The 23179-nt window shown below is 45.0% G+C and overlaps 2 protein-coding genes and 1 non-coding gene across 5 annotated transcripts; 1 reads left to right on the plus strand and 2 right to left on the minus strand.

Moving 5' to 3' along the window:
• Positions 1-2762: 2762 nt before the first annotated feature.
• On the plus strand, positions 2763-3196 carry LOC125506591. Its single transcript, XM_048671378.1, has 2 exons — positions 2763-2962; positions 3064-3196. The coding sequence occupies exons 1-2, from the start codon at positions 2763-2765 to the stop codon at positions 3194-3196; spliced, it is 333 nt and encodes a 110-aa protein (XP_048527335.1).
• Positions 3197-6233: 3037 nt separating this feature from the next.
• LOC125508831 lies at positions 6234-21919 on the minus strand. Of its 3 annotated transcripts, none has more exons than XM_048673625.1 (12): positions 21668-21919; positions 21392-21499; positions 21139-21276; positions 20301-20621; positions 18990-19353; positions 17838-18742; positions 17672-17757; positions 17371-17589; positions 15929-16057; positions 7735-8082; positions 7048-7163; positions 6234-6536 (listed from the first exon to the last, which is right to left on the minus strand). In XM_048673625.1, the coding sequence occupies exons 1-12, from the start codon at positions 21770-21772 to the stop codon at positions 6436-6438; spliced, it is 2940 nt and encodes a 979-aa protein (XP_048529582.1). In that variant the 5' UTR covers positions 21773-21919; the 3' UTR covers positions 6234-6435. The 3 variants fall into 3 exon arrangements, with proteins under 3 accessions (XP_048529582.1, XP_048529581.1, XP_048529583.1); XM_048673624.1 differs by having other exon boundaries at positions 17838-18745; XM_048673626.1 differs by lacking the exons at positions 6234-6536; positions 7048-7163 and having other exon boundaries at positions 7759-8044; positions 17838-18745.
• Positions 21920-21926: 7 nt separating this feature from the next.
• On the minus strand, positions 21927-21999 carry TRNAR-ACG. The gene has a single exon. It is a non-coding gene; the product is annotated as a tRNA-Arg (tRNA).
• Positions 22000-23179: the final 1180 nt, after the last annotated feature.

The raw sequence follows: 23179 nt of genomic DNA on the forward strand, positions 1-23179 counted from the left end.
CGAAACATCTACAATGGCAAAACTAGAAGGGGGCGAGGGGGGAAGCGCAGCTCACCGCGGAGCTTGGTGACGCGCTCGGGGAGGCCGGGGACGGCTCGACGGCGACGCAATCGATGGCGAGGTGCCGCAGCCGTGAGTGGAGAAGATGCCTCGATGGCGGCGATCCGGCGCTCCCCCGCTTGATCTACTGCTTGGAATCGACGGAGATGAGGCGGGCGGAGCTCCTAGAAGTCTCCACGAGGCTCGGGGAGGTCCCGGAGCACGGCTACAAGGCGGCGGCGACGACGGAGCTTTGGTCAACGGCTTGATCTGGAACGAGAGAGTGAGGGAGGGGTTACTCGAGGGCTAGGGTTGGGTGCGGGATCAAAGGAGGTCGCGGGGTCGACTTGTAGTCGGGGAATGGGTGTGGATGATCGCCACGCACGACCATCGCCGGCGGATGGCTGCCACGCCCCCGCCCCTGTCTCCTGTAGCGAGAGGGAGATGACGAGTGGGGGTGGCTGGGCCGCTTTTTATTTAATGGGCCAAGTTTCCAGTAGTTTAGGTCCCTTTTTTCCATTTTCTCTTTCCTGTCTTTTCTTTAATTAGAGCTTGCAAATGAATTATGTTAAATGTGCAAATTAGCACATAAATATTAGGTAATATTTTGGGCTAGTCCAACAAGTTTCAATATTTTTGTCTAGATTACATATTTATTTAAATTATATTATTTCAATAAAAGCTTTATGGGTCATTTTTAAAATAGTCTAGGGGCATTATAATACTTTGAAAAATGTAGATTCTTTCATGAAAATTTGTTAGTGAATATTTTCAACCTAACCCACATTTGTAATTTACCATTTGAAAACTTTTATAGTTTGACTTGATTTTAAATTAGAATTTGAACAGGGTTTGAAACAACTTGAGTATACCAACAGTAAATGTGTGTAGTGACGTGGCCTCATTAGTAGAGGGTTACTGTAGCTTAATTATCTGGGCATCACAGGTCCACTCTCCTCAAATACTTAGGATCAAAAAAAATTCTTAGTTTCTTGAATACCCAAAAAATCCAGGGAATGATCTTTAATAATGTCAGAGAAGCAGGTAGTCATTCCCTTCTTTCCTGCCCCTCTACAATTCCAAAATAGGCCATTTATGTTGGATTTTTCTTTTTAGGTCCCCCCTTTCTGGTAGCCCTACTAGGAGACACAGCAGGGCTTCTAGCTTTTCTCCCCACATAGGTTCCATTTTTTGACTTCTAGTAGTGGGTCTAGCTATAATAACAGTAGGTTTTCTTTCTTTTTTTCTAGACCTGACCACCGTAAACTTCCCTTCTTCCTCATCATTCACATCCACCCATTCCATCCTCAAAGGTGTTCGGTCCCCTTTTTCATTGACCAATATAATTTTCTCCACCCCCCCCCCCCCCCCCCCCCCGATCATAATGCTGCTCATTCGTATTGATACTCTCAGCATTTCTACATTTTTCAAGTTCCCTCAGAATATCAACACTGGTTAAATTAAATGATGTTTAAGGAACTTTAAAAATATTATGACTTTTTAAAACCATGAATTTTAGTGGCATTCATGAATTTAGAATATAATCATGGTTTGACAAATATTTGCAAAATAACAAAAAATTAAAATTAAAAAAATATTCACAAACTTTAAAGGACTGTGAACTTAAAAATATCCACAAATTTAATCAATATTAACGAATTTGAAGAACTTTGAAATATGTTTATATTTTTTAAAGTGCACAAATTTTAATAAGTGCTAATGAATTAAAACATGAAAAAATAAAAAAAAGGTGAGGAAGAAATAAAACTAAACAACACTTACGTGTGTGGGGCCCTAGTGACCTCCACAACCCTCGAAGCACCACAACGCTTCAAGAGGGAGCTTAGTATCTCTATAGATGACACTGGTAGCTCTTAGTGAAGCCTTTGGCTTTCAGTTGATCTTCAGTCTCATGTTGCAATAGAACTTCCCACGGACGGTTGAAGCACTCGTCGGTGTAGAATCTGTCCAACCTTGCATATAGTAGTGGATCAAGTTGAACTCAATCAAGAAATGACCCGATTACTTCTTGGACCAAGCAAAGAACCTGGCATGTTGCTGCTTCATTTCAACCAGTATCTTCCTCATAGTTTGGGTTGTGGGGCCTCAGCATTAGGTCTGACAGAGGCATTCTCGATTGTTTTAATGTAGTACTAGTCAGAACGGGCGGTACCCAGAGGATCTCTGAACTGACCAACAAGTGGCGTATGATATGCTTTAGGAGCATGGGCACTTCGTGGAGGAGCAGAGGTGCTTGGACCAGCTTCCGTGGGAACTGATTTGCCTCGTTCGTTTGCATTTGCAGCAGGGGAAGATGGTGCACGAGCAGGTGCTTCAACATCCGACAGATAACTTTCATGAACAGTAGTTGCATGGAATTGTCTATGAGAGGGGCGCGCGGAGGCTTGATGTCGTTTAGACCTCTATGCAATAAATAGTCTGCTATTTGTCCGTCGCAAAAAAATTACAGTAGTCTACTATTTCTGGGTCACAAAAAACATACTTCCTATGGCTATGGAACATGCAAGAAATCCACACGTGAATGAATTGTCAGTTGCACGTCTAAACACAGGTATATGCAAACATAGGCACGGAATGGCCAGCCATAGATGGGAACGGGTTCAGGAGGCGCGCGCGTATATATATGTGGAGGGATCTAGGGGAGTCGGCCTGCTTAGCACTTGGCAGGGAGGGGAGGAGGAGCGAAAGAATCAAGGGGGGCGATGCCGGGGACGACGAGGACATGGCTGGTGGTGGCGACGGTGCTCGTGGCCGCCACGGTGGCGACGGCGAACGTGGAGACGGGTGAGTTGGGGGAGTACTATATGAAGCGCTCGCAGGAGGCCCGGTTCCGGCGAGGCGGCCCCCTCCATGACATCATCAGCGCCGCTCATCGCTACCACCAGAACCTCTTCAGTTCCAGGTACGTACCCGCGTGGCGTGCGTTTAGTTAGACAAGACACGTGGGTATATGGCAGCTAGGTTCCATTTTAATGGACGGATCGGTCGGGCGCATGCATGCAGGTACGGCTCAGGCCGGCGGTACCTCCTGGAGGAGGGAGAAGCAGCAGCCGGCGCGGAAGCCCCCGCCGACTCTACCGGCGATGCTACTCCTATCCACAATACGCTCAGGGATCACGAAATGATGGGCGCATAACTTATACTGATTGATTTCTTATTATTTGCGTACGTACATGTATGTGTGTATCTGTTACTGCACAAGTTGTTGACCTTTTTTCTTCTTTTCCTTTTGCTATTATAGCTGCTTCTCTGCGGAACCAATATGGTCCACGCATCAAACCTCTGCAAAACATGTGTATAAATGTAAGCACTGATTATTTCGTAACCTTTTTTTAACACAGTTTGTAACTGCTTTCTGGCGGGAGATTAATTTGTAACTAAGTAGTAATGTAATCATATTTTGTACGGAAATCTGTTGGTGCTCCAAACAAAAATATTTTCAAAGTGTGAGAAAATTCCAAACAAAAATTTGGCGCATACATCTCGACACTATATGTGTACATGTAAAGGTTCAGAGAATACCGACATTTTGTGTGCCTTGTGCAAAAAAGACAAAAGAATGATTTGTGAAAAGCATTTTTTAACACCGGATTTTATCTTTTTCACATGTAACACATAAGTTGTCGGTTTTCCACAAAATGACTTTGTGAGTATGTACAATATCAAGATGTACGCGCCAAGTTTTTGTCCGGAATTTTTTGATATTTTAAAATATATTTGAAACACATTTTAAAAACCAGGAGCGCGCGCTCCCATGTGCCGAAATGCCATTCTCTACACAGTATCCTTATAAAAAGTTATACACACACATGCCCCACCTCTACTGATGTATGTACACGCGACGCCATGCCAAAGTTATATAGGACCATACAAGATGTAATCTGCTTATTATGGGCATGTCATACCATTACGTTAACACTTAGCAGCGGCACACTATATGTTTTATGTGTACTATACTACACCTTCATAAAATGCATGTATGCTACATGTTCGCCACTAATGTATTTTTCTTTTGGTTCTTATTGGGCAGCAAATAAGCCCCTACATGATTTGCACCCAATTTTGTTTGTCTATGAGATTATTGTTTCTAAAGTTATCATTTTTCTGGACAAAGCGAATATATTTATATCAACAAGATGTTAGTTGCACCTACACCAACACAATCTCAAGAATTATTCAAGACATCAAGGATGCCCACAACCAAATTAATATACAAAAAAAAATGACCAACGAAACCACTGCAGCAAACAAGAGCAATAACCATCAATTATGGCAACCCAGGCAACAAGATAGGTCCTCCAACAACGACGCATCTAGAATAGTAACGACTCATAAACACCGCATTGCTGGACCCAACCACTCAGGTCAGATCATGGGTTTTCAGCCCGGAGAAAAGTCTAAGTAAACTCCATGCAGGTCCTTCAACGATGGAATGCCATGTCAATGACGGCATCACCAGGCTGAATTAATGAAGGTCGGACCTAGAGTTTTCATCCCTGAAACTCGCCCTACACTCAAAGATGTGTCGCCATATGACATCTTGGGCCATGTCGAGCACTCCAAACCTCTGCACTCGAGCAAGACATCCAATCACCGAACTGTGCTACCGTGAACCTCCAATATGGAGGCTAAAACCCACCAACATTGCACCCCATAGAGACGGTTAGCAGCCTAGGGCCGCGCCGTTGAGATAAATATTACCGATGCACACGCAACCACGCCAATCGCAGATCGCCTCCATACAGAGACTGGTAAGATGTGTTTGTCGTCACGTCGAGAAACGGGAACAAGTAAAATTCATGGTTGCCGCGCACGGAACTAAAACGCTACGGTGTAAATCAGGTTTCTCAAATCCTAAGTACTCGAGGAAGCCCTTCGAAAAAGGACAAGAGAGATTTACCACAGCCTGTCACCAAAGTACCCCAAAGTGAAATGGAGAGCCAATTGGGACCTAGCGCAAGTATGAAAAAATCAGTGCACAAAATTCTGGACTTAAACTTTTCCATAGAGAAAACACCCAGCGGAGATATGTGCGCACACATCTGTCTCAAAAAACTAAAGGATCTTGCTCCAAAAAGGGAATGTGGTATAATCGCCTGAGCGATTTCCTTCATCAGAAGGGCTACATGAGCAATGAAGATTGTCCACGTGTTTTTATACAGTGATCCGATGGATTCTGTATAGTCTCCGTGTACGTGGATAATTTAAACATAATCGGTACACTTGAGGATATTGAGAAAGGGAGTTCCTTCGGAATTCAAGATGAAGGATTTGGTTAAAACCAAGTTATGTCTAGGTTTGCAACTTAAACATTCCCCTGACAGAATTCTAGTGCACCAATCGACCTACACCTAGAAGGTGTTGGAAAAATTTGGATTTGAGAAGGCATATCCTTCTGAGACCCCGAAGATCGGGAGATCTTTATAGCAAAACAAGGACCCATTGAGGCCTAAGGAAGAGGGGAGCAAATTATGTGACCTGAATTTTTCCTACGGTCCTACCTAAGTGCAGTTGGAACACTCATGTACCTCGCAAATTATACATGGACGAACGTCGCATTCACCGTCAATTTGCTTGCTAAGTACAATTCTGAGCCTACCAAGAGACATTGAAAAGGCGTCAAGGACATCTTCCATTACATGGAAGGGACCAAAGATCTTGGTCTATTTTATAGAAGGATTCAAGACATGTCGCTTATAGGCTATGCCGATGTTGGGTACCTGTCGGACCCGCATACTTCTAAGTCACATAGTGTATATATTTTCCTTTGTGGTGGAACTGCATTTTCTGAAAATCAGCCAAGCAAAATCTTGTATCGACTTCCACCAATCACTCGAAAATCATAGCACTATACAAAGCATTATGAGAGTGTGTAAGGATTTGACAGATGATCGGCCACATAAACATGTGGGTTGAACACCATACAAACCCCTACAATTATCTATGAAGATAATGTTGCTTGTGTTGTTATGTGAAGAATAACCTTACAGGCATATTAATCTTAAGTTCTTTTATGCACGTGAGCTGCAAAAGGTGAACGAGGTAAGAATTTTGCATACTAAGTCTTGTAACAATAATGCTAATTTGTTCACTCAATCATTATCGGCATCATCCTTCAAGAGATGTGTGTGTGGAACCGGTATGATAAGACTTAGGAAGATGCAAAGTTCAAGGGGAGAAACTTCACAAACTCATCGTTAAAATCATGGTAGATCTGGGAGATGGTTAAACAGACAAAAAAAAGTCTACGGAACTTGAGATTTGATGAGCTATGTACAATAAATAACTGTTAGCTGAAGTGCAGAGGACAACTGTAAGTTGTAAGCGCTTAGCGCTGTACAGTTACAAACGTTCAACAGATTGGCCACAGCTACATTACACCCTCTTTTGAGCGTAAAGTAATAGCTGGCAGCCATCGTCAGCTACTGCCACTACGCTTGATTTGGCATCAACAGCAACACAGGAAACTCGAGCACCTGATTGTACAAGTTGGAAAGATGAGCATGTTATTTAATGAACAGGCAACCTTGTAGCATTGAACAGATATAAACCATTTAATCAACAGAAAAGGTTGAGAACAAGCATAAGTACATTTTAGCTACTGACCTTGCACATTGAACTATATTTTACAACACTATTAGAAGCTTAGTTATTCATGTGGAACCAAAAGAGAATGGCACTGAAATATATCTTACGTGGTATGTAAAGACACCCTGTTGTTCACTCAAGATAGTGCAGCAAACGCTCATTGTCTCACTCGTCTATAAACAGATTAACATATTTTTTGCATTCCAACTAGTAAAAGACCTTTTAGACAAGTCCAGCTAGTTAACTATTAGCACAGATAGTGGATGTATAATCCCACTACCTGGGTTCAAATCGCATGAATTTGGGTTCCAATTTATGTCATCAGGGCTTCACGACATTTTTCCTTCAAAAAACTAATAGCAGCACATTTTTAAGAAGATATAGTCTCACGTCACTTACAATTGAAGCACTGTGTGCTGGTAAGCTTTCTCCCAGAAGATAATTCCCACATATAGAAGAAACCTCCATGTGTTCCAGCAAATCCATGATTACCACAGGCATCTACAGAAGTAGCCCTGACAAGCAAAATGTGTATCATAAGACACTGAGGATAATTCAGGGTATGCATGCACCTAGGAAACAGTACTCCAGTTGGCCTGCCTTGGCCTGTACAAAATCTAGGCGGGAACTCTTTGCGGGCTGAGTACAAGTAATACATTGTATGCCATTGAACATGAGATCAAAGATTAATGATTCATCAAGATATACTCTTCTTTGTGGTTTAACCCTATCTTTTTGAGGAACTAGTCAATAACTCCATGAATTAGTTTCCTCATGGTATTAAGGTCACAATGCGCGATGACGCTGAAATAGGTATGACTATCGTGTCCACTTGAGCGTAGCACCAGATTACATCTATGAACTTTGCCAGTATTTCTGTAATGTCATCTAATGCATTTTTATGTGATTTTCACCAAGGGAGCACATGAGCAACCCCGGATACATATATATCATATATATATATATATCCATGATTGGATACCCTAGGGAGCCTTCAGACGTAAGATGGTACCTACTCAAACCCGTAGACAAGATGCAGTAATCAAAACATAACGTTCTATACTATACATGGAGAAGTGAGCATACCTTGGATCAAAAATATTTCCCATTAAAACTTTATTGTTTGCCAGCAGAGCTAGCCTCCATCGAGCATTGTGTTCTTTTGCTCGAAGGTCATGTTGGTACTCAGCTACTGAAGCAGAAGATACCATAATCCAAACCGCTATATCTTTTCCTGATAACATCAGACTGGACTCATCGTCATCTTTTTCTGACATCTCACTCACTGTGATCTCTTGTAACCTTCTCTCTATGTCATCAACTGAAGAATGAACGACATCCTCCTGTAAACTACAGAGGCCTAGAGGAAGAATCTGGAAGACGATGTTCCCTGGAGCTGCAAAAGTTGACAAAAGTGTTCGCTTGGAGATGTCCCTAAGAAAATTGTTGACTCCCTCAAATCAGATGTTTACTAAGAGAATACATAAAAGTAGTAGACCAGCTAAACCACCATACTTAAAGTAAATCAAAATTCAGATAGGAAGATGCACTGGCTGACATCACACACAAACATTGATAACGAGCATCCGTTCGCCAGTAGCTTTTTATGCACAGAAAGTATATGAGCTGGCAAAAAAAGTCTTATGCTTATGCAATAGATATGGATTTTTCATTAACTTTAACACATAGGTTTTATGGAAGTATTTCTAAAATGTTAATTTTCAAAATATCATTCTACCGAAAAAGGCTTTCGCCCCGCTTTATATATAAAGCAATGATCAACCACAGCCCAAATACAAACGCATCCCATGACAACACACGCACACACCCAAGGCGGGATACATAGGCGCTGAGCGCAACAACAACACCCCTAACATTACAAGAGCAATCGGGGTCCGCCACCGTGAATACACCACCGCGAAGAGATGAAGCTGTTAAACATACATGACAGGCGCATATCTACATGACAGGCGCATCTTAGGAGATGGTTAGGTTGTTAGAGTATAATGTTTATCTCATGTAACTTCTTATCTCTATCTCCTTTCTTGATCTCCAAGTATGTAATCTCAACCGAATGTATGCGCTGTTATGGGAGGTGCGCCCCATTTATATAACATGAAGCCGTCGGCCTGAGAAGGCAAGACGTTCCGCTAGTTCGCACTTGGTAATCAGAGCCCCGTCTCTTCCCATCTACTGAGATCCCATCTACACGAGCCTAGCCATGTCTTCTCCTCCGGCGCTTCCCAGACTACCCTCAATGGGCAGGTCACCGAGAAGCTAACACGCACGAACTACGTGCTCTGGCGCATGCAGGTCACTCCTCACCTGCGCGGCGCCGGCGTCTTCGGCTACGTCGACGGCACCACACCGGAGCCAGCCAGGCTTCACGTCACCAAGGACAAGGATGGCAAAGAAAGCGCTGAGCCCAACCCTCTCCACCCAATCTGGGTCCGGGAGGACCAGCAGGTGTTGGGCTACTTGCTCAGCACCCTCTCCAAGGAGGTACTCATCGCGGTGACCACGGTCACCACGGCGCACGCGCTCTGGACAGAGTTGGCAGGTATGTTTTCCTCGCAGTCCATGAGCCATGTGAACAACATTAGGACGGCGCTCATCAACGCGCAGAAGGGCAACCAGACGGTTGCCGCCTACTTCGCCTCTCTCCATGGCCTTGCCGACGAGCTTGCCGCTGCGGGGAAGGCCATCCAAGACGACGAGCTCATCTCCTACATCATCCACGGCCTCGACGTCGACTACCAGCCCCTCGTCTCCGCCCTCGACGCACGCGTCACGCCGGTCTCCCTCGACGAGCTCTACGCCATGCTCAGCAACTTCGACCAGCGCATGGCCCAGTTCAATCACTCGAGCAGCGGCGGCTTCCGCTCCTCTGCCAACGCCGCGATGCGTGGCCGTGGTGGTGGATCACATGGTCGTGGCTCTTCTCGCGCCAAGGGGCGATCTGGAGGATACGGTGGTGGCGGCAACAGCGGCGGCGGCAACGGCCGCTCTGGTGCATCCCGCGGTCGCCATGGCGGCGGTCCAACTCGGGCCCGACCAGAGATGCCTCGCTGCCAAATTTGTGGTAAGCCAGGGCACACCGCGAAGGATTGCTGGTACCGTTATGATGAAGATGACGATGACTCCCAAGATGAAGAAAAAGTGGCTGCTGCGGCTGATGGATCCTACGGCATCGACACAAATTGGTACGTTGATAGCGGCGCCATCAATCACATCACCAATGAGCTTGAGAAGGTCACCATGAAAGAAAAGTGCCGTGGCAAAGATCACATCCACACGGCAAATGGAAAAGGTATGCAGATTTGTCACATTGGTCATTCTATTTTTCGTGCCCCTCACCGTTCAATTCATCTCAAGAAAATTTTGCATGTCCCTAGTGCTGCTAAAAGTCTCCTCTCCGTTCATAGAATTGCCCTTGATAATCGTATTTTCCTCGAATTTCATCCATATTTCTTTTTGATCAAGGACCAGGCCACGAAGAAGGTTCTCTATCGAGGTAGATGTGTTCGAGGGCTTTACCCGTTGATTCCGGAGCTTAGGAGACTCAATAAACAAGCCAATGGTGTTGTCAAAGTCTCGTCAACACGGTGGCACGATCGATTAGGGCATGCTGCTTTTTCTTTAGTTGAAAGATTGCTTAGGAAAAATAAACTCTCATTTGTTGGTGAGCGAAATGTCGAAACTATTTGTGATTCCTGTCAATGTGCTAAAAGTCATCAATTACCTTATCCAATATCTACTAGTGTTTCTACCAAACCACTTCAATTAATCTTCTCTGATGTGTGGGGTCCTGCTCCCACTTCTGTTGGTAGACATGAGTATTATGTGAGCTTCATAGATGACTATAGCAAGTTTGTATGGATTTACCTCCTCAAAAAGAGATCCGATGTCTTTCAAGTTTTTCAAAACTTTCAAGCCTTGGTTGAACGAAAATTTGATAGCAAAATTATTGCGGTCCAATCGAATTGGGGGGGGGGGGGGAGTATGAAAAACTAAACTCCTTCCAAACACTTGGCATATCACACCATGTATCATGCCCTCATGCCCATCAACAGAATGGCTCTGCTGAACGAAAGCATGGACGCATAGTTGAGGTCAGGCTAGCTCTCCTGGCAGGGGCCTCCATGCCCCTCAAGTTTTGGGATGAGGCTTTTCTTACCGTTGTTCACATCATTAATATGCTCCCTAGTCGAGTCATCAACAATGAAACTCCGGTAGAAAGACTTCTTCACACAAAACCAGACTATAAATCTCTTCGCATGTTTGGGTGTGCTTGTTGGCCCAATCTTCGCCCATACAATAAAAGAAAACTCATGCTTAGCTCAAAGCAATGTGCTTTTCTAGGGTATAGCCCTCACCACAAAGGTGTCAAGTGTTTAGATATATCCACTGGCCGTGTCTATATATCTCGTGACGTCGTTTTTGACGAAACAAAATTTCCATTCGCCACCCTACATCCAAACGCCGGTGCTCGCCTTCGAGAAGAAATTCTCCTCCTGCCCACTCATCTCACCACCTTTGATCAAGAGGGTTCGAATTATGATGATCAACTGTTGACTAATCCTGCTACTAATGGTGTGCATGAGTTTTCTGATGATGTTACAGGAGATAACAGTGAAAACAATGGAGAAATCAGTGAAAAAAACGCGGCAGCTCAATATCACATGTGTCCGCATCCAGGAGGCAAATCCTCCTTGGGATCGGCTCCACAGCCGCAGTTCAGTCGATCCCCCTCGAGATCCGCGCTGGCAGACGCGCCAGCGACAGCGCTACTGTCCCCAACCCAGTGCGCGCCACGCGTCACGCCTCAACTGGTGGCGGCCCGAGCTTCTCTCCGCGCCAACCCTTGTCCGGCACGTGGCAGCCCGCGGCTCGTCAGGACGGCGCGCGATTCCGTGACCAGCCGGTCACGTACAAGCGGCGCGACCCGACTCGCCAGTCTGACACGGGGCCCGGGCCTGCTATGGGATCTGGCACGGACTACGCGCGCGTCCACGCACCTGACTGGCGCCCAACCCGAGGCGGATACGCCATCATCCACCAATGATGAGGCCCCGGGATCTTCTACGCCAACTGAAGATGCTGCACCTGATCAAACTGCCACAGAAGATCCGACGGGAGCAGATTCTGCTACAGGAGCTTCTGCTCCGGGATTCTCTGTGGCTGGGGATCCCGCTGTTGCACCGTCACGACGTACACGACTACAGCATGGGGTAATACATCCCGTTAATTATAAACACATAACCAAATATGGTATGGTTTGTTCTACAGGTGAACCACAGACGCTTGAGGAAGCACTTGGTGATGAAAGGTGGAAAAATGCTATGAACGAAGAATACATGGCACTCAAGAAAAATAAAACTTGGCATTTAGTTCCCCCACAGCAAGGTAAAAATTTAATTGATTACAACTGGGTATTCAGAATCAAAAGGAAATCTGATGGAACTATTGATCGCTACAAAGCTAGGCTCATTGCAAAGGGTTTTAAACAACGGTATGGCATAGATTACGAGGACACATTTCGTCCGGTTGTTAAAGCTGCCACTATTCGTCTTGTTTTGTCTATCGCTGTTTCCAGGGGATGGAGTCTCAGGCAACTTGATGTTCAGAACGCGTTTCTTCATGGTGTTCTGGAAGAGGAGGTATATATGAAACAACCTCCTGGGTTTATAAGTAAAAGTGCACCCTCTCATGTCTGCAAGTTGGACAAAGCACTTTATGGTTTGAAACAGGCACCAAGAGCATGGTACTCCCGTCTGTGTCACAAAATGCAAACACTTGGTTTTGTTCCTTCGAAGTCTGACACCTCTCTGTTCATCTACAGCAAGTCCAATACATGCATATTTGTCCTAATATATGTTGATGATATTATTGTGACAAGCTCATCTGATGAAGCTATCACAGGACTGTTAAAAGATTTGAGTGCAGATTTTGCCTTGAAGGATCTTGGAGACTTGCATTATTTTCTTGGGATTGAAGTAAAGAGGCACAAGGATGGACTTCATCTCTCCCAAGAAAAGTATGTAGTTGACTTGGTAAGAAAAGCTGGTCTACAAGGTTGTGAACCTACACCTACTCCACTATCCAGCTCAGAAAAATTATCTCTCACACAAGGAACTCTCTTGACTCAAGAGGACAGCACAAAATACAGAAGCTTGGTAGGAGCTCTTCAATACCTTACTCTTACTAGGCCTGATATTTCTTTTGCTGTCAACAAAGTATGTCAGTTCCTTCATGCACCTACAACTGTTCATCTCACTGCTGCCAAACAGATAGTTAGATATGTCAAAAACACATTAAGCATGGGTCTTAATTTCAGCAAGTCATCCTCTACACTTGTCAATGCATTCTCTGATTCTGATTGGGCAGGCTGTCTTGATGATAGACGCTCTACTAGTGGTTTTGTTGTTTTCTTTGGACCCAACTTAATTTCATGGTGTGCTCGCAAGCAAGCTACAGTCTCCAGATCTAGTACAGAGGCAGAATATAAGGCTTTGGCAAATGCCACAGTTGAAATCATATGGGTTCAATCCATGCTCAAGGAACTTGGTATAAAGAGTAAACAAGCTCCATGTTTGTGGTGTGATAACCTTGGTGCCACCTATCTTTCAGCTAACCCAGTGTTTCATGCAAGGACCAAACACATTGAGATAGATTTTCATTTTGTCAGAGAAAGGGTGGCTCACAAACAACTTGACATTCGTTTTGTGCATTCCAGTGATCAAATTGCAGATGGATTCACAAAGGCATTGCCTGTCAAGAGCTTTGAAAACTTCAAGTATAATCTCAACTTAATGGAGTTGTGATTAAGGGAGGGTGTTAAACATACATGACAGGCGCATCTTAGGAGATGGTTAGGTTGTTGAGTATAATGTTTATCTCATGTAACTTCTTATCTCTATCTCCTTTCTTGATCTCCAAGTATGTAATCTCAACCGAATGTATGCGCTGTTATGGGAGGTGCGCCCCATCTATATAACATGAAGCCGTCGGCCTGAGAAGGCAAGACGTTCCGCTAGTTCGCACAGAAGCCGCATATGACGAACCGTGTGCTCCAAGGCGGTGCCTTCAAGAAGGTTACGACGCTAACGCGCCGCCACCGCCCGACCCAAGGATCAGAGTTTCCCCTGGAGCAACACGATGATCGATGAGAGCCACAACGACGCCTTCAAGAGAACGCGCTACGCCGCCGCCGGTCCGTCCGAAGATAGAACAGGTTTTCACCCTGGCCAACACTCACCGCCACCGAACGCCACACCCCAGCCACCATGCCGCCCACACGGCCATGGTCACCGGACAGCACAAAGCCACGGGCTCTGCCCATGAGCATCGCGCTACCACCACCAGGGCCGCCGCCCCGGCATCCAAGACCTTGACACCATCTCACCCAAGACCCGTCGCTACCCCAACCAAAGAGACGAATGGAAAGGCCTCGCCTTTCACACCCCTGGGCAGCCCCCAGCGCCGAGACCCGATAGGCCGGCCAAAATTGGCCTCCGGCGACCCGTCCTGCTGCACCGGGCGCGAGACGAGCTCGATTCTGCAGCCGGGCGCGAGATGAGCTCGGTCCTGCTGCCGGGCGCGAGACGAGCTCGGTCCTGCTGCCGGGCGCGAGACGAGCTCGGTCCTGCTGCCGGGCGCGAGACGAGCACTGGACCGCGGCTGGGAGAAGGCCAGCCCTTCAACGAGGGTAGTGCCCGGATGACGACGAGAGGGGTCGGAACCGAAACAGGCCGTTCACCGACGGCCCAACGCCAGAGATGTCCAACCGCCACTGTGAGCCACCCCAAACCACCGCTATGAGCCACCACCACGCCATGGCAGCCCAAATCCACGTCGGGACCCCAAGGGGAGCCCCGAACTGCCCTGCAACAGCAGAGGCGCGCCACCGAGGCCGCAGCCCGCCCCCGTGCCGCCACACTCCACCCCCCAAGCTGCTCCCGCCGCCAGCCAACAGCAGGAGGCCCCTCATCCTCGCCGGAGCACCAGCCAGCCAAGGCAGTGTGCCCTCCGGCCCAAGCTGCCGCAACCCGAGCCGGCCGACAAGGGGATCTGGGCCGGCGGCGACACCACCCGCAGCAGAGCCGTCCCCGCCAACTCCACCTCGCTGGCCGCCCAACCACCGCGCAGTCACCGCCGCTCCACCGGCAAGCCGCCCCGCCCCGCACGAGCGACGCGTCCTTGCCAAGCCGCCGCGCCTGCGCCGCGAGCAACAGGGGAGGGAGGCCAGAGGATCCCACCGCCGCCGACACCAACCGAGCTTCGCCCGGCGGCAATGAGGAGGAGAGGTGAGGAAGAGGAGCGGTCCGGCGGCGGCTAGGGTTCGCCCTGCCGCCCGCGGGAGCGGCTCGGGCGAGAGCGTTTTCGTTTCTTTGACCGTCGTTTTCCCAGTTTCTCGACTCTACCAAAAATATCATCTTTCACTTTAGACCACACACTAGTGCTGATTCGCCTATCAAGGAAAAGCCTATGATAATCCTAGCCGTCTCCTTCTAATCTACTTCTATAGCTCGTTGCTAGTTCCTACAGTTGCTGAATTCTCCAATATCCAATTTGTCTTTTGGATTTTGACCACTCAAAGAGCACTGGCTCTTGAACATGGGAGGCTTTCTAATGAGACGTTCACATAACGTTTTCTAATATAGTAGTACCAGTTGTTTTGCTTGTAAAAGTAGGGCGTAATATTGTATTTAGACTCGTTGAACCTTGAATTTGGCCCTCACTTGGCAACTGGTTCTTTAGTGTCTCACATAGAAGATACTGATGAAAGTTCATGCAAGAATAGTTGCATGGCATATCATCCAACCCCATAGTGACAAAATTAAGATAATGATGTCTATGTTAGAAAATCCGAGGTGCGGTCGATTATACAAGGACAAACACAAGCACGAGTAACGACATCTAGATTTGTTAACGAGGTTCACCGAACATCGGCTACGTCCCCGGGCATGACTATGGGCGCTCCTCCCCATGTACTAAATCATATAGTACAACGACAGCAAGCCCACCAAGGTCATCCAACAGCGTCTCCGACCACCCGCCATGTCCGACCAGACCGCCCCTTTCGTGATCTTTGTCTAGCCTACCAGCTTTTGTCTGGTCTATTTTGGCTACCCTGCGGTAGCTTTATATAATAGGCCAGGGTTACACAGTTCGACTCAAGCACATAACCCTCCGCTAATTACAAGTCCAACTATAGCCTAACTCGTACGCATATATTCGACACATGTCCAACAGTCAAGAGGGAAGGATCGTAACTTACCACAAACAAAAGCCACCTGCGCCATCATGGCCAATAATGAGAGAGCTGCTTTTTGGCATTTTTCTAAGCTCCAGTATTGAGGGACCCACATTACCGGAACTAGAAATGACATACTCCTCAGAGATCACACTGTAAAACAGACACAATACTGTGATTAGTTGACATCCATCCAGAGTTAGTACAGCAATCTTCAAGTGTATATCTTAAGTCAGAAAGAGACATCCTGTGAATACAATGCATCTCTAATAGGAATGTCTAGCAAAAGGCAACATCAACATGAACTTAGTAACAACTAATGCATTGCAAATATACTGAAAGTATCGTAAGTATAAAAATACTTTGCAAGTATGAAAAAAGTGCAGCTGACAAAACATGTATTCATTTACTTGGGCATCTACAAGGCAGAAACAAAAACAGCAATGTCTTTGTTGTTCGTTCAGAATTACATAGGTCTCGTTAGCCATCAGGCAGCAAAAAATAAACTATCTGATTGATTTGTGCATTGAACCTATGTACTCGGGGTTGTGTTCGTCGTTCTGTTATTCTTCTGGTAACAGAACCTGACGTGGTACATATAATTGTCACAAAGTACGCTTATACAAAACCTCCGCATAGATGGTTTTTCTCTTTAAGTCGAAATTTGAGATAATATTAGAGTGCTTATTGGAACATTAGAGTTGTATTTCACAACTTTGGAGCACAAACACTTTCAAAAGGAAATATGCAACAGAACAACTTCAATTTATCATCAAATAGAATGAATTGTCTTTCAGTGAAGAGTAGTAGAACATAAAAAGAGCCAGTCAGATCTTTAGGCAACTTCTTTCTTGATGTTATACAGAACTCAATAAAATATTTCAGCATACATTGGTTTTTTATAAACGTTTTAAAAGTTTTAACAAGTTCATAGGAATTTGGTGTGTTTATGTCTAGAAAGATCTAGCGCAAGTTCCTTATCATTTCAGAACGTTCACTCTCTTAGTACTTTGGTAGAGTACAAATAGATAATTACATAGCCGCTTATATGACAATGAAGTAGCCACAACTCTAATAGTATGGTGAGATATTATATACATATATTAGGAGCCCTATAACTGAAAACAGAATTGTAGTTGTTAATGAATGCCAATGTTTTTCTTATACATGACTAATTTGCAACCAAATAAGTTGAGTAGTTTTCTTTGTTTTATGATGAATATAAGAAATTCATCTCAGAATGAACGTGATGCCTCCAACTTTCATATAACAAAAATGGGTTGATACGCATTAACCAGATAACTAAGCTTACAACAATATAACAAGGCAAACCTTTGTATAATAAAGAATAATGTGGCAGTCATTTGAACATTTAACAACACAAATAACACTGGAAATGTGTCACACCATGCAGGCCGTAAAATTTGGGAGAAAGGAAACATTTTAATGCTTATAAGCAATTGTACCTCCATCCAGTGACCATAATCCATACATGCAAGTTTCTGCTGTCTTCCGCTGCTACAACATAATTTGGCTCAGATATCAAAAAGCAAGACACTGTCCCAGAAGGCATCAATTTGGTCAACAGCGAGATGTAGCCCAAGTTAACAGATACAATTTTCAGAGAATTGTCACCGCACTGATCCACTTTACACAAGGAGCATGAACAATCAATGCTTTGCATCCTGTCAATAAGTTATGTGATTAGCATCAATATAAGGGCGTGTCAAACATTTCCTGCATGGCACAAAAGGATAAGATTACAACCTGCAACATGGTATCCGTATACTGCTAAGGAGGACAAGAAACTGCCCATCAGGTGTAAACTGTATCCCGGATCTTCCAAGTGTAGACTGAAGCAAAAGAAAAAGTATCATACAAATGAATATTATTTCTTAACTGACAAAAAGTTCTATACATAGAAAGCTCTTACATTCCCGGTAGAAGCCTGCTCCAATGAGGGTAGTAGAAGGGTAGTGTAACCGACAAAATTAGGTGGTTTCTCATGGTGATCATTAAGAGTGATGTCATATATGTAGAGAAATCTATTACAGCTCTCTGAAGATCCACAAAGTACATAAATATGTAAGCTGCTACTGTCTTTGGTGTTCAGCATGATAGACAAGACGGGCATCGGGTGCAGGTAGCAGCCCATAAGTTCTAGATGATGATCTGATCCTCTTGCTGATGTTCCTGGGTGTTTGGATAGTAGACCATTCACATGATTAATGTTTGAAAGTGCATGAGAAACATCGTGTCCATTGCCCATGTTCTTGTCACCTGCCCTGTCTGTGGATATTGAAGAGCCATTGTTGCCTTCTTTTGGGTCCTTCAACTGATGTTGGCGTTGCACTGGTTCAACATTGCTGTTACCATGATTGTAGTGCGCGGGGTGGGAACTATCATCCATGCCAAACTCTTCCTCTAGACAAGCAAGGAGCGAATCAGACAAAACATACTGACCTTTCTCATGATCATATACCACATCAGGAATATCCTTTCTATTGTGTACCTCAACCTGACTCTCAGAAAATTGAGCATGATTTTCCCTTGTGCTCTTTAACAACTTTAAGTTCTCGTTAGGTTCCTTAGAGCATGCATCATCAAACTCATGGTGAGCACCCGTAGGTTTGGATCTGCTGTCACCCCCAATCTGTCCATCATCCTCAAAACTATCTGCGACAACAGCTTTCATGTCGTCTGATTTAGAGATCTGTTCTTTCATGCAATCATCATTAGGACCGATGTCTTTAACCGCCTCACACAGAGGTTCCTTGTGTACATGTGTTTGAGAGCCATTCATATTCCCTTCACCAACACTTGTAGGCGAAGTGGCACCTGCTGAAGGCAAGAAACTGTTCAGAAGAACCATATATTTCTTGCACACTGGGAAAAATTATCGGTCAAATGTTGTGAAACTCGTAGGGTTTATTTCTGTAAGCTGCTTTGCCAAAGAAAGTTTCGCTTTTCCAAAAAAGGGATATTTCTTGATTATGATAAATCAAATTTCTACAGAAGATATACTTATCTTTTTGTAAAATGGGTCAATGGAACATATATTTCCTATAGAATGAACAATAATTACCTTTGCAACCATCAGCAGAGGGATTTTGAGCTGCAACACTTCTCGCTAAAACTGCATCTTCTTTCTTTTTTTGCTTAACCTTCCTTCTTCTGTAAGTTTTCTCCAGAAGGGGGATAGCTTGGGGAAGCAAAAATGTCATCATAGACCTAGCTACTTCCTTCTCTGCTGCTTCCAAGTCAGACTTTTCAGAGCCTAAATAAGAACTGGAAGATAAACCATCTTCCTGAGATGAATTTGGAACATAATCTCCCAAATTATCATTAACCAGAGTGCATTTTGAATCACAGGGTATTTCCTCCAGCAATGGAGGCATGCATATTGGAGTAGAAACAACAGACAACTGTGAGTTGCTTACAGGATCTCCCTTGAACATTGAAAAGTAAATGTCGTTATCAAATACTGGCCTTTCAACTATAAACTAGAGTCAAAATTCAGAGCTGCTAAAAGAATACGCAGGTAGACATCTAACCAGCAGCTAAAACATGACAGAGTTTAAGAACGTGATAATCAACATTTAAGTCCTTAATATCCTGGCTAGGGTACAGAATAATTTCTTCATTGTAAAACCAAGACATATTCCCATCCAGGCTATAAGTATAACAGCTATGATCCAAAAATTTGCCCTTCATTATTTTCATAAAAGGGTTATTGCCAGATGGCTATTCAGTGTGCAAAGCTCTGTAACTCCTTAAGATCAAATTAAAAAATATATGGCTTTCTAGAGCGCAATTCTAATTCCTGAAGCTAGAAAGAATTATTTTCATAAAAGGGATATTGCCAGATGGTATTCAGTGCGCAAAGCTCTGTAACTCCTTAAGATCAAATTAAAAAATATATGGCTTTCTAGAGCGCAATTCTAATTCCTGAAGCTAGAAAGAATTACCTCAAAGTCAGCTAATGCTAACCATTCAACGTCATACTCATGAAATAAAGTTTTCTGAAACAACAGAAAATTCAAACAAACTATGTGACACTAGTGGTCTATTTTTCTTTCTCGGTCAGTTCCTCTAACATTCGAACTCTATGGGATGAATAGGAGAGCTCCAACCATCCATTTCAGTGGATAATGTACGACATTTACTTTGTTGATGTAGAAGAGATTAAGTATATGATCTAGGTGGAGTATAGATAAAAAAGTTAAAAGCAAGCACCATATCTGATGGTGGACCACATCCTATGCAACGAACGATAGTTTCATCCACGGTAAGCTGTGAAGTAGTTTATTTTGCAGTTGAACCAACAAATATAATGTCAAAAGTAGTCAAACATTAAGTATACTGCAAGGGGAAAATCCTAAAAAAATCAACATACCTTGTTGAAACTTTGACGAGCAGATTTATCCAACTCTACTGTGCTGTTATCAACTGAAGTCAACATATCCTGGTTGTGGGCTCTCTTAGCAGTACCTTCCTCCTGGATCGGGTTCATACTTCTTTTAGCAGTTACAACTGTCTTGTCCAAACAAACATGCTGCTCTTTGTGATCATCAGAAACATCAGCTGCAACCGTATCAGTTGACGGTGAAGCAGCACCATAAATTTTTGGAGAAGGCATGTCTATTCCAAATCCAGTCGAATCTACTAGAAGCTGACGAAGCAGTCTCTGAACAGATGCATTTTTGAACCCAAAAAGCTGCACAAGACAACAGCAAAGCTAAACATTTATAATCTGGCTATGGTAAACAGTGTTGAAGGCACTCAGTTATGGTTATTGAAAAGTTTAACAAGAATCAAGAATAGCAATGGTCATGGTCTGCTTTATATTGATTCAGTGTAGGTTGCTGACTCATGTTGGAACAACTATCTGGATTCAAATGATATAACTCTGTGAACGTGACAGGGCCCTGGAGCTGTAGTACTCAATTGGTTGCACCAAAGTGGTTGTTACTTGTTTATCTGTCTACATAGTTCCTTTCTTGTCATACATCAAAAAAAAGTTATGCTTGTAGTCATGCCAGTAGATTCTGATGTGAGTGATGGCAAACCATCTATAACTTGTTAAACGTCCATATATGGTTTTACAGAAAGTGTACAGGGGGATGGGCAATGCCCTCGGCCATGAGCTTCCTGGGAAAAGCGAACTAGGAAGGAACATTTTCATTGCAATGCACAGGTTCATGTAACTAAATAAATGGATATGAAGAGCATGCCTCGACACCGTCAATCTTCTGAGGGAAGCTCCCCACCCTCTGCCAGTCCCTGACTTTGGCCCCTGTCTTCTTGTGGAAGTTCTTCCAAGCTATATCCGGTGTCTGGCCTGTCGCGCAATCTCCCTCGGTGGATGTGACCTGCAGATTGAGCCCATCACTGTTGATTTCGTTTGCAGTGGGTCACCATCCAGGCAGCAGAAGGTGGTAATCAGTGGTAGGAGTAGTACAGAAGATTGTGTTTGTTTGTGTGAACCTGGAATACAGGCCCTCTGGGTCCTTGCCGGATCTCCATGGCGTACGATATCCCGGAGAAATGGCGGACGGCGTGATAGCCCACTGAGTACGGGTACCGATCTTTGCCCTTGGGTGAGCAAACAAGGAGAGGTGAAGTGTTAGGGAGTACACCGACCATGGATTCCACATGTAAATTCAACTGACGAGACCTAAGAGAGCAAAGGGGAAGACGATGCCTCGATTGGGAATAGGACGCGAACCCTAGGGGAGGGAGGAAGAGGGACGGAGAGCAAACCCTTGAGCAGCTCCAGTACTTGCGCTCCCATTCGCCGCCGCGGTAAAGCGCCCCCGCCGACACCATCTCGATGAAGCGGTCCCCGTCAGCCTCCTTCGCCGCCATCTCCTCTCGTCTTCTTCGCTTCAGGCCGCAAAAAATGGCAGAGGGAGAGAGCGCGGGCGATGTGGTCAGTTTTGGTGGGGAATTTTGCGAAATGACGGCAAGGCCTTTTGGCTGTGCGCGCGGCAAACGGAATGGCGCGCAAGAAATAAAAAATCGACTCCGCTGGGGATCGAACCCAGAATCTCTGGTTTCGTAGACCAGCGCCTTATCCATTGGGCCACGGAGTCCTTGTTGCCTAATTATCTTTTCAGGCCCGCTATTTCGCAAGAATAGGTCGACATTAGGCGTGGCAATCATATACCCCAGTCATCTATTTCTCCATGAACGTCCATGTTGTGGTGGGTTTGAAAAAAAAATATGAATATCTCTAACTACAACATGATACTCCCTCCGTTCCAAAATTTTTGTCTTAAATTTATCTAAATACGGATGTGTCAAGTCACATTTTAGTATTAGATATATCCGTATCTAGACAAATATAAGACAAGATTTTTGGGACGGAGGGAGTACTTGTGTAAAGGCAGTACATTTATCCATAAAAGCAAAGAGACAATCTTTATGGTTAGTTATACTTCTAGGTGGTAATTTATTGAACCAAGTTTTAGCATCACCTGCAAACAGCAGTGAAAAGGAAATAGCTTAAGCATGAAGTATTCGATGTTTGTATGCTTCTTAGAAAAGAGTGTCGGGGGGATGGTGTCGGATGTGGGGTTCCGGCAAACCCTTAAGGTTCGAACACTAGGGTGCGCGCGAAGTCTTTCCTTCCCACCAATCTACGCCCTAACTCACTAAGATCTCGCGGACGAACTCGACCAACTCGCAACACAAAAAGTCACAAGATTTATACTGGTTCGGGCCACCGTTGTGGTGTAATACCCTACTCCAGTGTGGTGGTGGTGGGCTGGTGATGAACAGTACAAGGGAAGAACGGCCTCCTGAGGTTGAGGTGTTCTTGTGAGTAGGCTCTCGATCGGGTTGGATCAAGTCAGGATCCGATGCCTCTACTATGGTGGCTAGCTCTACTTATATAGTCCCTGGCCCTCTTCCAAAATATCGAGCGAGAAGGGAGCCAACAATGGCGGGCTAATTCGAAGGGGGACAGCTAGTACAAGCTATCCTGACAAAAGTGGTGTTCGCCTGCCAAAGGCTCTGGTGGTGACGTCGTCTTGGGCTCCACGATGACCTCCGTCTTGCCGTCCTCCTGGTCTTGGTCTCGTTGCACCAATATAGCAACATTTGTTTGATGCCTTGGTACTCCTCGCCTGCGCTAGCCTCCTTAGCATCAAAGAGGAAACGAGAATGCTGCGCACGCTGGCGCCCGCCTGGCGCGTGCCTGGTGTCGTGCGTCATGGCTCACGTCACGAGGGTCTCGTGAGGTTTGCCCCGCCTTGATATCTCCGCTCCTCG

This window comes from Triticum urartu, chromosome 5, assembly GCF_003073215.2.
Source record: "Triticum urartu cultivar G1812 chromosome 5, Tu2.1, whole genome shotgun sequence".
NCBI lineage: Eukaryota > Viridiplantae > Streptophyta > Magnoliopsida > Poales > Poaceae > Triticum > Triticum urartu.